The sequence below is a fragment of the Crocodylus siamensis genome, chromosome 6 (assembly GCF_052110815.1).
Source record: "Crocodylus siamensis isolate JL-2025a chromosome 6, ASM5211081v1, whole genome shotgun sequence".
Taxonomy (NCBI): domain Eukaryota; kingdom Metazoa; phylum Chordata; order Crocodylia; family Crocodylidae; genus Crocodylus; species Crocodylus siamensis.
In genome coordinates, this window is record NC_143400.1 from 98753905 (window position 1) to 98768570 (window position 14666).

Genomic DNA, 14666 nt, shown 5'->3' on the forward strand with positions numbered 1-14666 from the left:
CATCGTAAGGTCTGTTTTCCTGACCTCTGATCATGCACGTGGCTCTCCTCTGGACTCTCTCAAGCTTCTCCACATCCTTTTTGAATTGTGGAGCCCAAAACTGGACGCAGTACTCCCACTGCGGCCTCACCAAGGCCGAGTACGAGGGGAGAATGACGTCCCGGGATTTGCTCGAGAAGCATCTATGGATGCAAGCCAGCATTTTGGTCGCTTTACTAGCCGCAGCATCGCATTGCAGGCTCGTGTTCATCTTGTGGTCAATGATGACCCCCAAGTCTCTTTCTTCTGTAGTGCTAACCAACGTAGCACTGCCGAGCCTATAAGGATGCTGCAGGTTTTTCCTCCCAAGGTGGAGAACCTTGCGTTTATCGGTGTTAAACACCATGAGGTTCTCGTCTGCCCATTTGCTGAGCTTGTCCAGGTCAGCCTGGATCACCCGCCTGTCTTCTGGCGTCGATGCTTTGCCCCAAAGTTTGGTGTCATCGGCGAACTTGGCCAGTCCACTCCTGACTCCAATGTCCACATCGTTAATGAAGATGTTGAACAGTATGGGTCCCAGGACAGAGCCTTGAGGGACCCCACTGGTCACAGGGCACCATGATGAGTGACTGCCATCAATCACAACCCTCTGGGTCTGACCACGAAGCCAATTTCCCAGCCAGCGGATCGTGGTGGAGCCAAGGCCACAACTGGGCAGTTTGGCCAAGAGGTGATCATGGGATACCAGATCAAAAGCTTTTTTGAAGTCAAGATATATGACATCAATCTCTTCTTCCTTGTCCAGGTGATAGGTCACCTGGTCATAGAAGGATATGAGATTGGTCAAACAAGACCTACCCGCAACAAACCCGTGCTGGCTATCCCTTAGGATGTTAGCCTGGGCCAGTCCATCAAGGATGGCCTCCTTAATAAACTTTTCTAAGATCTTCCCCAGGATAGAAGTCAGGCTAATGGGCCTATAGTTAGCCGGATCCACTCTCCTCCCTTTCTTGAAGATCAGCACCACATTGGCCTTCTTCCAGTCTCAGGCACTACACCAGAGCGCCAGGAGTTTTCAAAGACCCGTGCCAGGGGCTGGGCTATGACGCTCGCCAGCTCCTTGAGTACCCTGGGGTGCAGATTGTCAGGGCCGGCTGACTTGAAGGTATCCAGCTTCTCAAGGTGTTCCTTCACGAGGTCAGCATTGATGGAGGGTAGGGGATCCCCATCACCCGGATCTCCCTGTCCCATAGCAGGCATGGGCATCCCGTGTGACTGATGAAAGACTGACGCAAAGTACCTATTTAATAGGTTGGCTTTTTCCTGGGCGTCAGTTGTCAGTTGCCCCATCTGGTTTAGCAGGGGTCCAACATCGCCCTTGCTTTTCCTCCGGCTCCCCACATATCTGAAAAAGGACTTTTTGTTGTCCTTGATGCCTGAAGCTAGTTGGAGTTCAGTTGCAGCCTTGGCTTTCCTGGTTTGGTCCCTGCAGTGATCATCCAACACTTGAAATAAAGGATCAGAAACCAAAGAAGTTATTCTCTCCTGCATTGAAATGATATACTTGCTACCCCAGCTATGTTTAGAGGGAAAGACTTCCAGTTCTAAACTTTCTCTCTTATCGGTTGACCACCATCTTAATATAAATTCCATTTCCTTATCTAAGTTAAATTTATCCTCGTCTGAGTTTTGCTATTTGCATCTGAACAAGACATTTCGAGATTCTATTATTGATCAAAAAATCACTGGAGTTTTAGGCGGCATTGAGATTTGAGAATGAAAATTCTTTCTGACCTTGAGGCTGGGGAGTTGTCTCGGTAACCACAGTTGATTTTCTGAAGAAGAAATATATTGCACCAAATTCTGTAATAAACTTTGAAGTAGTATTTAGACTGTAATTTACCATATAGTATCTTCAGTCTTGCTTTTTCTTATTTTTTATTGAGGCTTTATAGACTATAGCAACTATGTGAATGTTCAATAAAAGTTTAAACAGATTATTTTTTATTAGCCATTTTTCTCCTACTGCTTAGCAGGAATAAGTACAATTGCTAGAATTATGATTTTAGCCTCTCTTCAGATTTAACATGTAAATTGGTACATGTCTAGAAAGTCTTTTTTTTTGTTGAGTCATAAAAGAAGATTACAATAATAATCTTCCGTATGCAAGTTAAATCCTTCATTTAATTTGCATATGGAAATGGCTGTATTAAAGCTAAACCAGTCTTCCCTAATATTAAACTTCAAGTGGATTTATTATACATTGCCTCATGGTTAGAACAGAGGGGACCGGGAATAAAGGGCTTATTCCAAGCATAGGTGACAATTTCCTTTACCTTTGAAGAGAGAGGAGCACAGCATAAGGATACCAAGTTTTTTGTATTACACGAACTCTACAGAACTTTTTTCCCCTCTTTATTTAGGTCAATGGCACAGATGCGGATTATGAATATGAAGAAATCACGCTTGAAAGGGTAAATATGCTTCCATAAACTTTATTTAGCAAGAGGTTTCATACTGTGGTTATGTATAGCTGAGACTGATATTACAATCATAAGGGTAATATTTCAATATATTATATATTCCAATATATATATTGCAATATTAGCCTTGTGATTATAATATCAGTTTCTGTGTAAACAGTCACACAAGAAATTGCTTTATTGTTCTTCTTAGTTTGTTATTAGATGCATCATTTATCATTTATTTTATTATAGTTTGTTTTCGAAATTCCTGGTGCCAGTTGAGTATTGTGGAGAATTCAGGTACATAACAAACATCCAGAAACCTCAAACGTAACGAGGGCAGTACAGTTGCTATGCTCATTGCTCTGATGGATCCATACATGTTGGTGTTAGAGCAAAAGTATGCAGATATGAGTTTTTTCTATTAGAGCAATGTGTACGCAATTTTCATGCTTGGGGTTCCTAGATTTTGTTACCCTGTGAGCTTTCTTCGGTTACAAAAAAAGTTTGCTTGTCTTCCTTATAAATTCCAGTTTTCTTCCATAAATCAGCATTTTACTTAATGCCATAGCATTAACAAAGGAGAGTGCTGCCTATTTGTGAATGACGCAGTAAGTCCAGACTGGGCCTTAGGTAGCAGCAGTGCGCTCTTTGCTGGCTGGGAGGCTCACAGTGTTGAACTGGCGAATCCAGAATTTAATGAAGTGCTGGTGTTCGGGGAGCTGGAAAATGTGTGCATGCAATGCTTCGCGAGTGCCACGTGCTACTCGTGTAAATATCCTCATCAGTTGGTCAGCGCTGGGGCAAGACGGTGCTATCTGTAGCTCTCATTGGTTAGTTGTTGTAAACAAGGACACTGGCACAGTCTGACTTGTTCCTACACTAATAAACCAAGTTCTATTTTACAGTATGGCAGGAACTCTTCTCCAAAACTAAAATTTTCTTTCCCTCCCACCTCCCCCAGGGAAATTCAGGGCTTGGCTTCAGCATTGCAGGCGGTACGGACAACCCGCACATTGGAGATGACTCAAGTATTTTCATTACAAAAATCATAGCTGGGGGTGCAGCTGCCCAGGATGGAAGATTACGGTATGTTAACTGTAAAAACAAAACAAAACAAAAAACAGGCTGCTGAATTTTCATTCCCTTTTAATGGCAGTAAGCAAAACATTTTTAAAATTTCTATGTCTTTTAGTTGTGTAGAACTTAAAAACTGTACTGCACTATTTTTGCAAAATGTATTTTGTGTATAATATAAACCATGCATTTAAACCAAGTGCCTTGACATGTATACATTTTTAATTTTGAATGAAGTTCATAGTTTCATAGTTAGTAGGGTTGGAAGGGACCTGAGCAGATCATCAAGTCTGACCTCCTGCCATGGCAGGAAAGAGTACTGGTGTCAAACAACCCCAGCAAGGTCATTTGACCCCAGTTCAAATTCTCCATCTTTGAATTCAGTTGACTCAGTTGTGTTGTGTAAACATGCTTTGCCAATAGTTCTAGCTTCCTTAATGCAGAAGGGTCGGTAACAGTATGTTAGGGGTGCACCGATAAAGATTTTTTGGGCTGATACCGATGGCAGATTATTAATGAGCCATATCAGCCAATATCAATCCAGTTGCCGATGTGCAGCATCTCCCAACACCTTGGAGAGCAGCATCTGGCTGTTAAGTCTGTGGGGAGAAGCCATTTACGAGCCATCAAGACCCCTATGGTGAGGGAGGGAGTGGGGAGGGAGAAGGGGCAGGCTGTACCTAGCCGTGCAGGAAGGCTGGGGGGTGGCATGCAGGACAGAGGCAAGGGCAGTGGTTTGTCTGGGGGGATGGGGTAGGGGTGGCTCCTGCTGCTGGCACACCCTGGGGAAGGCACAGGGGGGCATATGACCTTTCATTTGTGCGTGGGGAGAGGGTGGGCTGCTGCTGTGGGCTGGGACCTGGAGCGGCGCCACCTTTTTCCCAGTGCAGGGGCTGAGCTGGGGCTGCGCTTAGGCCAGCGGTGCTGGGGGGGGGCTGTTTGGATGGGCTATGGCAACCCCAGCATTCGCCATAGCCACCCCCAAACTCCCCCTTCCAGCACTACCACTGCCTGCCTCATGCATAGCCCCAGCCCAGCCCTTTTGCTGGGAAGCGCCTTCTGCCCCCCCAGCCCCAGCTTACAGTGGCAGCCGGCCCGTGCCCTGTGCCTCCCCTGGGGTGCACCAGCAGCAAGAGCCACAGCCCGCCCCCATGCCCCCAGATGAGCCATTCACAGTTCTGTCACCTGCCCTAGCACCAAGACCAACTCCCTCACTGTGGGGGCCTCGATTTGCCCTCCACACCCCTTCCCTCCCCCCTTCCCTTTTCCCCCACAGACTTACCAACCAGACGCTGCTCTCCAAGCTGCATGGCTGCACACATTCACGCAGCATTTATTGGCAACATTATCAACTACATCAGCCAAAAAAAGCCAATTGCCAATAATGTAACTTTGCTTTTATCAGTGCCGATGTGATATGAATCAATATATTGGTGCACCTCTAGTATGCAGGCACTTATTTAAAGTTTATCACTGCTATCGGACAGGTTCTCAGCCCTGGCCGGGTTTGACTGGGCATCCTCAAGGGGAATGGACCAACTGTCATTTTCTTTTCCCTTCCCTCTCCCCCAGCATGAAGGGCTTGCAGACCGCACTCTCTGATTCTGAGGCAGTGAAGCAGATCTCCTGGCACAGGCCTTGAGCATCTCTGAGCTTTGGTTCTGTGGAGGAGGAAGTCACGCTTGTTGCTAACTCCAGTCCCTCAGCTGCATTGCGCCTGAACTCAGGTTTTATTTCAGATGAAAGTATTCCTTGAGAGAGTTGGCTGAAAAAGCTACAGTGCAGGCAGATGGAGGACTGAAACCCATGCAGGATGATGGATAGCAAACATGTCAGGCCTGATGTTTTTAATTTTTTTTCATGTACTAAGTACGTCGCTAGCATTACTTGCTGGCAGTCAGGCCAAGCACATCAGCTGGGGTAGCATCAGCATCACATTAAATGAGTGGAAGGCCAGCAGTTTTATAATCAGTTTGCCAGGAGTACGGCAGGATTTCATAGCAGAGCAGAGGTTACATTTGTGAAAGTAACAGGTTAAAACAAGCTGCATCTCAGTCTGTGCATCCCATGTGGATGGTAATTCCATTACTGATGTTAAGTTTTTGTAAAAAAAAAAAAATTTGTCTTACATTCTGACTGCAGTATTACAGAATATCACAGAATGCCTAACATACGAATTAAAACATTAAAATATTTATTAATCTAATTTTTTCACAAGATTGGTTATTAGTTATAAACAAAATATTCTTCCATTAAATGGTCTTTTCACTCTTAATTATCTTGCAGGTTGCATTTCCAGTAAGATTTGTTATTAAAGAATATAAATGCTCCATATATTTTTCAAAAATACGTTATGCATTGTACCTCCATTGTGTTAATTCATAGTGTCATCCAGTTCAGAAGATACTGGACCACTGCTATGTTTAGTTCACTGTATATAATACCTCTGTTAAATGCAAGACTTGTTGTTCTCAGGGTTAATGATTGTATATTACGAGTAAATGAAGTGGATGTTCGTGATGTGACACACAGCAAAGCGGTTGAAGCTTTAAAGGAGGCAGGGTCCATTGTACGATTGTATGTCAAAAGAAGAAAACCAGTTACAGAAAAAATAGTGGAGATAAAGCTTGTGAAAGGTCCCAAAGGTATGTGGAAGTATCAATCTATTTTCTTCCAAAAAAGATAAAGGTGCCAAGAGGTTCTAGTCATTTTTTTTCCAAAATTAAGTAGTGGGCACAACAGTGAAGGCTAGGTTCTTAATTGAACACTCAGGGTTGGCTCGTATTCTCTGTTAGATGCCTAATTGCAGTCCTGTTGCATCCTAAGTCCCTGAAAATGAATAATTGCACCCATTTTTGCCATATGCTGTCTGCTTTGCCCTAAGACAGTCACAAAAAATTGCAGCAAGGAAGAGCAGGGCCCGCTTACCTTCTATTTTAAGTTTTTCAGGGACTTCAGCGGGGTGATATAGAATCACCCTGAGACACCTAATTACTGTGGTACAGTGTGTCCCTCATAGTTTAACAGCAACAAACAGTAACACAAAAGACAGGTATATTTTAAATGCTATTAAGACAGACCTTGCTTAATTAAAGTTAAATTATTACCTTAATAGTATAGTTACTTTCAAGAGTAATACATCAGTCATAGTACTGGACTAAACTTTTCATATGAAATCTATTTACAGAGACTTTTCTGCTTTTGTTTCAATATTTGGAAATTTTAAAAAATGCTAAAAAAGCTCTTTAAAGTGGAAGAGGTGGGTTGAATTAAAAGTACTGTAGCTGAGCTATGCATATCTTTCAAAAATGGTTGCAACTTTTGTGTTGTGATTAGCACACAATGTTAAAAGTTTTAAAGGTTTTCTGGAAAAAGAATTTTATTTTCAAGCAGGTCTTGGGTTCAGTATAGCTGGTGGTGTTGGAAACCAGCATATTCCTGGAGACAACAGCATCTATGTAACTAAAATTATTGAAGGAGGTGCAGCACATAAAGATGGCAAACTTCAGATTGGAGATAAGCTTCTAGCGGTAAGTAAAGGTTGCCCTTTCCCTTCTGCACCTGCATTTTAAAAGTACATGTCAAGTAATGGTAAAATATAGCTAGTGTCCAGCACCCAGGAAATAGAGATGCATTACACACATTGTTAAAATTAACACAAACCTAATTTTTAATCAAGAACTGTATTTCATGCAAGTCACTTTAAATTGGCAGCAGATAACACGGCCAGCCTTTTATATTGTGCAAATGGCACCAGCCACTTGTCAACTCCTGTTAATTTCTATATGAAGGTGCTGCTTATGATGAATCAAGGGTGGCCACTATTTTGTTTTGGAGCACCTGCCATGTCTGCTTCTCTGTTAGCACCTGATTAAGTCTGGCTGCACTGTCATTCAAGAGTCCTGGCAGAAGCAATTAATCAACTCAGCAGCTGTCTGACAGCTGCTTACAGCACTTAACACCTTCTCTGGGCTGTAGGTGAAGCAGAGCCTGTTGCACAGTACAGTCCTACCTGCGCAACTCCATTGGGAATCAAGGGGCAAGGTTCTGCTGTTCCAGGGGTCTCTGAGTCTCAGGATCCTTGAGTGCTGTGCTATAGGTTGAGCCCACTTAGGAAACCTGTGTTGAAGACAGAAGGGCTGGGTTTGGCCTCCACTGGAGAAGACCTTTGGCAAAAGCCATTGCATCTGGAGCTCCCCAAGGCAGCAGGACCTTTCCCGATGCCAGCAGCTAGGCTGTGATTGCCAGCCAGGCAGTGAGGTTGCCAGAATCGCTGGCTACTTGGCACGTTGGCCAGTTTCCTGGTTGCCAGATAAGCCTACCAGGCATGTCTTTGACTGCATTCAAGTAATACATTCCTCACACTTAAAACACGTGCATTCAGTAATTTTCTGAATTTGCAAGCTGGCTCTAAGGTTTCACTTAAAATTCTGTGCGTGTCCTGTAGGAGTCCTTGTGCTTCATCACTGGGGTCTGTTATTAGGTTTTTCGGGACACAGGGTGGTTCTGACATTTTAACACAAGCTTTGGTAAGACTGAGTTGCTGCTGACCTAAAAATGCCTACATGCGTATCAGTAGCTAGGGAATGACTGGCCTAGAGACTTAGGTGCATCTAACTTGGTTTTCAGAGCGCCTTGCAAATCCTTAGTATTTTTTTCCTTGAAGCAAATGCTTTATACTGTGACTGCAGGATAATGAAGAAAAATAGTTTTTATTTGCACCAGGTCTCGCTAGTAACCCTGTAGTGTGGCCAGCGTGCTTTCATCATCTGATAATGCAGCTAGGAATCAAGAGCTTTACATTCTAATCCTAGTTCTCATTGTCAGACTGTTACACTCCAGCTCATACCATGTGGTGCCTTACTCCATAACAGCAATTATGGAGCAATTATTAGCATCTCTGTAACCAATACTAGGGAAAAATCTTGCCCAGTACTGTTCTGAAAGTACTTGTGCAGAGTGGGATCAGTACAGTATGACGTCTCTCAAATCTGTGTGCTGAATTAGTTTTGCAGGGATTTGCACCCCATTTTAAAGCTTAGTTCTTCTACCTTGTGTTATGGAAACTTTCTGACCAAAATCAGTGCCCCTTTCAGCATGCACCAGATCATCAGCTAGCCTTTTGTGGCACACTGTACAGCTTGAATCAAAGGAGCAGGTTTTACTGAGGGAGCTTGTTGCTTAAATATGTGCAGTAATTTAGAGTGAAGATGTTGCCATGAATATAATTCTCTTGACAAAGCACTGTGTAAAGATCTAATGATTGTCACCCTGATCGATAATGAATGGACTGTTGCTGGAGCTCAGAAGTTCAGTAATTTTACTTTGCTAGTGTTACCGACCAAGGCTACAGGTGCGCTTAAATTTTTTCCCCCTTGTTTGCTTGTTTTTCCCCTCTGTGCTGTCTGTGGTCTTGCTATGGAAATGCTTAGACCTTTGTTTTGTACCAATAATTCCACTCGTGTATAGGGACTTGCATACTGTACACTTTTGCATCCTTCTTACTTTGTGTGTCTGCATGTGGCTCTGTTTAGATGTGTGAAAAATCTGCAGTTATTTTTAGAGGGTAATGAGTATAATATGAACAGGAAAAGTACTTAAGTGAGGGAAAGATCTAGTATTAGCACATTTACTGCTCCTGCTGGTTTATTGCTTAAAGCCTACAAAGGATGGAGGACGGGATTCACCTCCAAGGAGGGTTATTCTGCACTGGTCCGGTCCTGCAGGGAGCAAACCAGGAAAGCCAAGGCTGCAACTGAACTCCAACTAGCTTCAAGCATCAAGGACAACAAAAAGTCCTTTTTCAGATATGTGGGGAGCCAGAGGAAAAGCAAGGGCAATGTTGGACCCCTGCTAAACCAGATGGGGCAACTGACAACTGACGCCCAGGAAAAAGCCAACCTATTAAATAGGTACTTTGCGTCAGTCTTTAATGAGTCCCATGGGACGCCCATGCCTGCTATGGGACAGGGAGATCCGGGTGCTGGGGATCCCCTACCCTCCATCAATGCTGACCTCGTGAAGGAACACCTTGAGAAGCTGGATACCTTCAAGTCAGCCGGCCCTGACAATCTGCACCCCAGGGTACTCAAGGAGCTGGCGAGCGTCATAGCCCAGCCCCTGGCACGGGTCTTTGAAAACTCCTGGCGCTCTGGTGTAGTGCCTGAGGCTGGAAGAAGGCCAATGTGGTGCCGATCTTCAAGAAAGGGAGGAGAGTGGATCCGGCTAACTACAGGCCCATTAGCCTGACTTCTATCCTGGGGAAGATCTTAGAAAAGTTTATTAAGGAGGCCATCCTTGATGGACTGGCCCAGGCTAACATCCTAAGGGATAGCCAGCACGGGTTTGTTGCGGGTAGGTCTTGTTTGACCAATCTCATTTCCTTCTACGACCAGGTGACCTATCACCTGGACGAGGGTGAAGAGATTGATGTCATATATCTTGACTTCAAAAAAGCTTTTGATCTGGTATCCCATGATCACCTCTTGGCCAAACTGGCCCGTTGTGGCCTTGGCTCCACCACGATCCGCTGGCTGGGAAACTGGCTCCGTGGTCGGACCCAGAGGGTTGTAATTGATGGCGGTCACTCATCATAGGCTGTAGGTGACCAGTGGGGTCCCTCAAGGCTCTGTTCTTGGACCCATACTGTTCAACATCTTCATTAACGATGTGGACGTTGGAGTCAGGAGTGGACTGGCCAAGTTCGCCGATGACACCAAACTTTGGGGCAAAGCATCCACGCCAGAAGATAGGCGGGTGATCCAGGCTGACCTGGACAAGCTCAGCAAATGGGCGGACGAGAACCTCATGGTGTTTAACACTGAAAAATGCAAGGTTCTCCACCTTGGGAGGAAAAACCTGCAGCATCCTTATAGGCTCGGCAGTGCTACGTTGGATAGCACTACAGAAGAAAGAGACTTGGGGGTCATCATTGACCACAAGATGAACACGAGCCTGCAATGCGATGCTGCGGCTAGTAAAGCGACCAAAATGCTGGCTTGCATCCATAGATGCTTCTCGAGCAAATCCCGGGACATCATTCTCCCCTCGTACTCGGCCTTAGTGAGGCCGCAGTGGGAGTACTGCGTCCAGTTTTGGGCTCCACAATTCAGAAAGGATGTGGAGAAGCTTGAGAGAGTCCAGAGGAGAGCCACGTGCATGATCAGAGGTCAGGAAAACAGACCTTACGATGACAGGCTGAGAGCCACGGGACTCTTTAGCTTGGAAAAGCATAGGCTCAGGGGTGATCTGATGGCCACCTATAAGTTTATCAGGGGTGACCACCAGGATGTGGGGGAACGTTTGTTCACCAGAGCGCCCCAAGGGATGACTAGGTCAAACGGTCATAAACTCCTACAAGACCGTTTCAGGCTGGACATAAGGAAGAATTTCTTTCCTGTCCGAGCCCCCGAGGTCTGGAACAGTCTGCCAGCGGAGGTGGTTCAAGCGCCTACATTGAACACCTTCAAGAGTAAATTGGATGCTTATCTTGCTGGGATCCTATGACCCCAGCTGACTTCCTGCCCTTTGGGCAGGGGGCTGGACTCGATGATCTCTCGAGGTCCCTTCCAGCCCTGATGTCTTTACTTTACTTTCATAGACTATGAAAGAACCTCTTTGCTTTGTTAGTCAGGAGCCCACTTCTCATTTCCATCCTAAAGTTATTCTTGACCATTTCATGCCCATTTGTTTTTGTCAGTTTTTTCCCTTAGCAAAAATGCTTTTTTTCCTGCCCTAGGCTTTACCTCCCCAGTGTGTTTCCAGGCAGCAGAGGTGGGCAGTGGGTCCCACAGGGTTTGGTCCTTGGGCCAGTATTATTTAATATCATCATCAGTGATTTGGACGACGGTATGCTGAGCACCCTCTCCAAGTTCACAGATGATACCAAATTATGGCGCAAAGTTAATACACCAGAGGGCAGGGAGCAGTTACAGGCCAACCTGGACAAGTTAGATCAGTGGGCGGAACGTAATAGGATGCAGTTGAACAAAGATAAATGCAAGGTGCTCCACCTAGGAAGGAGGAATCCCCAGCACACTTATAGGCTGGGGGATGGATGTCCTCCTCAGCAGCTCAGAGGCTAAGAGAGATCTTGGAGTCATGGTTGACTCCAAGATGAACATGAGCCGGCAGTGCAACTAGGCCATCAACAAAGCCAATCGCACCTTGTCGTGCATTAGCAGATGCATGACCAACAGATCAAGGGAGGTGATGTTTCCCCTCTATGTGGCATTGGTCAGGCCGCAGTTGGAGTACTGCATCCAGTTTTGGGTGCCACACTTCAAGAGGGACACGGAGGATCTGGAAAGGGTTCAGAGTAGGGCCATCCGCATGATTGGTGGTCTCTGTGAAAGACCCTATGAGGAGAGGTTAAGAGATCTGGATCTCTTCCACCTTTACAAAAGATGGCTGAGGGGTGACCTTGTGACCACCTATAAATTTATCAGGGGAGAACAGCAGGGAATTGGAGAAGCGCTGTTTACCAGAGCGCCTCAGGGAGTAACTAGGAATAATGGGTGCAAACTCATGGAGAATAGATTTAGGTTAGACATTAGGAAGACATTTTTTACAATAAGGGTGGCCAGAGTCTGGAATGGGCTTCCAAGAGAGGTGGTGCTGTCACCTAACTTGGAGGTCTTCAAGAGGAGGCTTGACAAGCACCTGGTGGGGTCATCTGACCTCAGTCCTCTTTCCTGCCAGGGGCAAGGGGTTGGACACAGTGATTCATTGGGTTTCTTCCGACTCCACAATCTATGAAGCTATGAATCTCACCTAGCCTTTGTTTTGCTAGACTGAACAAGCGAAGCTCTTTTTCTTGCCTCCCCCAGAATAGTTCTCCATTCTTCTTACATGTAAGTATCCCTCCTCTGCACCTTTTGAATTCATCTTTCTTCAGGCAAGTGAGTGGAAGTGTATGTAGTTTTTCAGGTAAGGTCTCATCAGTGGCTTGTGCAATGACATCGGTACTTTTTATCTTTACCTCTCCTGATGAAGTCTAGGATTTTACTTATTTTTTCATGGGTGTATCCCATTAATTGCTCAATCATCTTGTGCTTGAGCAATACCCCAGCTCTTTTCCCCTCACTTGTTTTTAGCTGATGAGCACTCAGTGTATAGTAGAAATCATAGAAATGAAGGCCTGGAAGGGACCTTGAAAGATCATCAAGTCCGACCCCCTGCTCTGGGCAGGAATACGGCTGAGATCAAATAATCCCAGCAAGGTGCCTGTCCAGTGTCCTCTTGAAGACTTCCTAGGTTGGGGACTGCATCCCCCCCTTGGGAAGTCGGTTCAGGGATTCTGGTCACCCTTACCATAAAGAAAGTATACCTTGCATCCAACCTGAAACCATTCTCTGACAGTTTATGGCCATTGCTCCTTGTCCTCTCCTAGGGCACCCCAGTGAACAGTTTTTTCTCCCAGCTCCCGATATTCACCCCATTACATACTTCTAGATGGCTACCAAGTCCCCCCTCTTGTCTTCTCTTCCCCAGGCTGAAGGTCCCACATCCCTTAGTGTTTCCTCATAAGGTTTGTCTTCCAGGCCCTTAATCATTCTTGTGGCCCTTCTCTGGACCCTTTCAAAAGAAGGGCCACAAGAATGATTAAGGGCCTGGAGGACAAACCTTACGAGGAAAATTCCTTCAGTTCATGACTACACTTTCTGCTATTAAATTTCATCCCATTTCTATTACTCCAGTCCTCAAGGTCACTCATAACTTTTTGTCTGATACTTTGGTCCTCCTCCACATTGACGATTCCTTCAAAGTCAGTGTTGTTAGGCGATTTCACCAGCACATCCTTAATATTCGTGTCAAGGTCACTCCTGCAACTATTAAACAGGATTAAATGAGACCAGTCTCAAGACCAACACTTGAGGGATTTAATTAATAACCTTCCAGCCAGATACTTCTCCTTTCAGTACCACCCATTGTCATTTTCCTTGATTCAGACCTTACCTCCCTTATAATTCTTGCATTTATCCCCATTTCCTCCATCTCGTGGCACAGCACTGAATGTTTTTCCCTCCACCAGCATTTTATGCCAGGAGAAAAACAGTTACAAAGGAGAGATCAAGATAGCCTTGTGTGATCTACCTTTGGTAAACCCATATTGCCTTTGATCTGATTTTTCATCTGTGTCCATATCTTTTCATTTTTCCTTTTTAAATTTTTTTTCTTTTCCCTAAAACCTTGTATGCTGATTGGGTGGGATGAATGGGTCTGTTAGGTGTAGGCATCATTTCCCTCCTTCCCCCACCCCCTTCTTAAATACAGGCGCCACATTTGCTCTGGTATCACCATCTGATAGATTTATGTAAAATCCTTGCTTCTGGGCCTGTGATGTATGTGCCAGTAGTTCCAGCTTTCTAGGTGGGAGACTATTCCTCCCGCCCTTTGACCTGAGTGTATTCAGGTTTTTTGGTTTTGCTTTCCACCTTAGATGTGGTACTTTCTAGTTCCCATTAGCTATCCTGCCTTTGTCCCATGTTCAGCATTTACTGCCATTTATGAAAACTTCAGCACAATATTAACTTAGTTTTTGGGGCTTACATAAATTATTGCCAGTGTTATCCCATTATCACTGCATACCACTGCATATCGCTTCTTTCCTTTGTTCATCCCATTATAGTTTCATAGTAGCTAGAGTCGGAAGGGATCTAGGTAGATCATCTAGTCCGACCCCCTGCCTTAGCAGGAAAGAGCACCGGGGTCAGATGACCCCGGCAAGGTGCTCATCTAACTTCCTTTTAAAAATCCCCAGGCTAGGAGCCTGCACCACTTCCCCTGGAAGCTGGTTCCAGGCCCTAGCCGCCCTGACTGTGAAGTAGCGCCTCCTAATATCTAATCTAAACTTTCCCTCCGCCAGCTTGTGACCGTTATTCCTGGTCACTCCTGGCAGCGCACGGGGGAACAGGGACTCCCCCAATACCTGCTGATCCCCCCCCGACCAGTTTGTAGCAGGCCACAAGGTCCCCCCTTAACCTTCTCTTGTGGAGGCTAAACAGGTTCAGGTCCCGTAGCCTCTCCTCATAAGGCCTGCCCTGCTGACCCCTGATCATACGAGTGGCCCTCCTCTGGACTCTTTCCATATCGTCCACGTCCCTCTTGAAGTGTGGCGCCCAGAACTGGACGCAGTACTCCAGC

The 14666-nt window shown here is 45.4% G+C and overlaps 1 protein-coding gene across 13 annotated transcripts in view; it reads left to right on the forward strand.

The window, feature by feature from the left end:
• The window catches only part of DLG1 (discs large MAGUK scaffold protein 1), a 313387-nt gene that overhangs the window by 190113 nt on the left and 108608 nt on the right, over positions 1 to 14666 (forward strand). For 7 of the 13 annotated variants that reach the window (XM_090054470.1, XM_090054472.1, XM_090054467.1 and 4 more), the window contains 4 exons: positions 2403 to 2453; positions 3409 to 3533; positions 5997 to 6166; positions 6915 to 7051. In XM_090054470.1, coding sequence (XP_089910596.1) covers positions 2403 to 2453; positions 3409 to 3533; positions 5997 to 6166; positions 6915 to 7051 — 483 coding nt within the window. Of the gene's footprint in view, positions 1 to 2402; positions 2454 to 3408; positions 3534 to 5996; positions 6167 to 6911; positions 7052 to 14666 lie in introns of all 13 variants that reach the window. The other 6 variants (XM_090054468.1, XM_090054469.1, XM_090054460.1 and 3 more) reach the window with 1 other exon arrangement.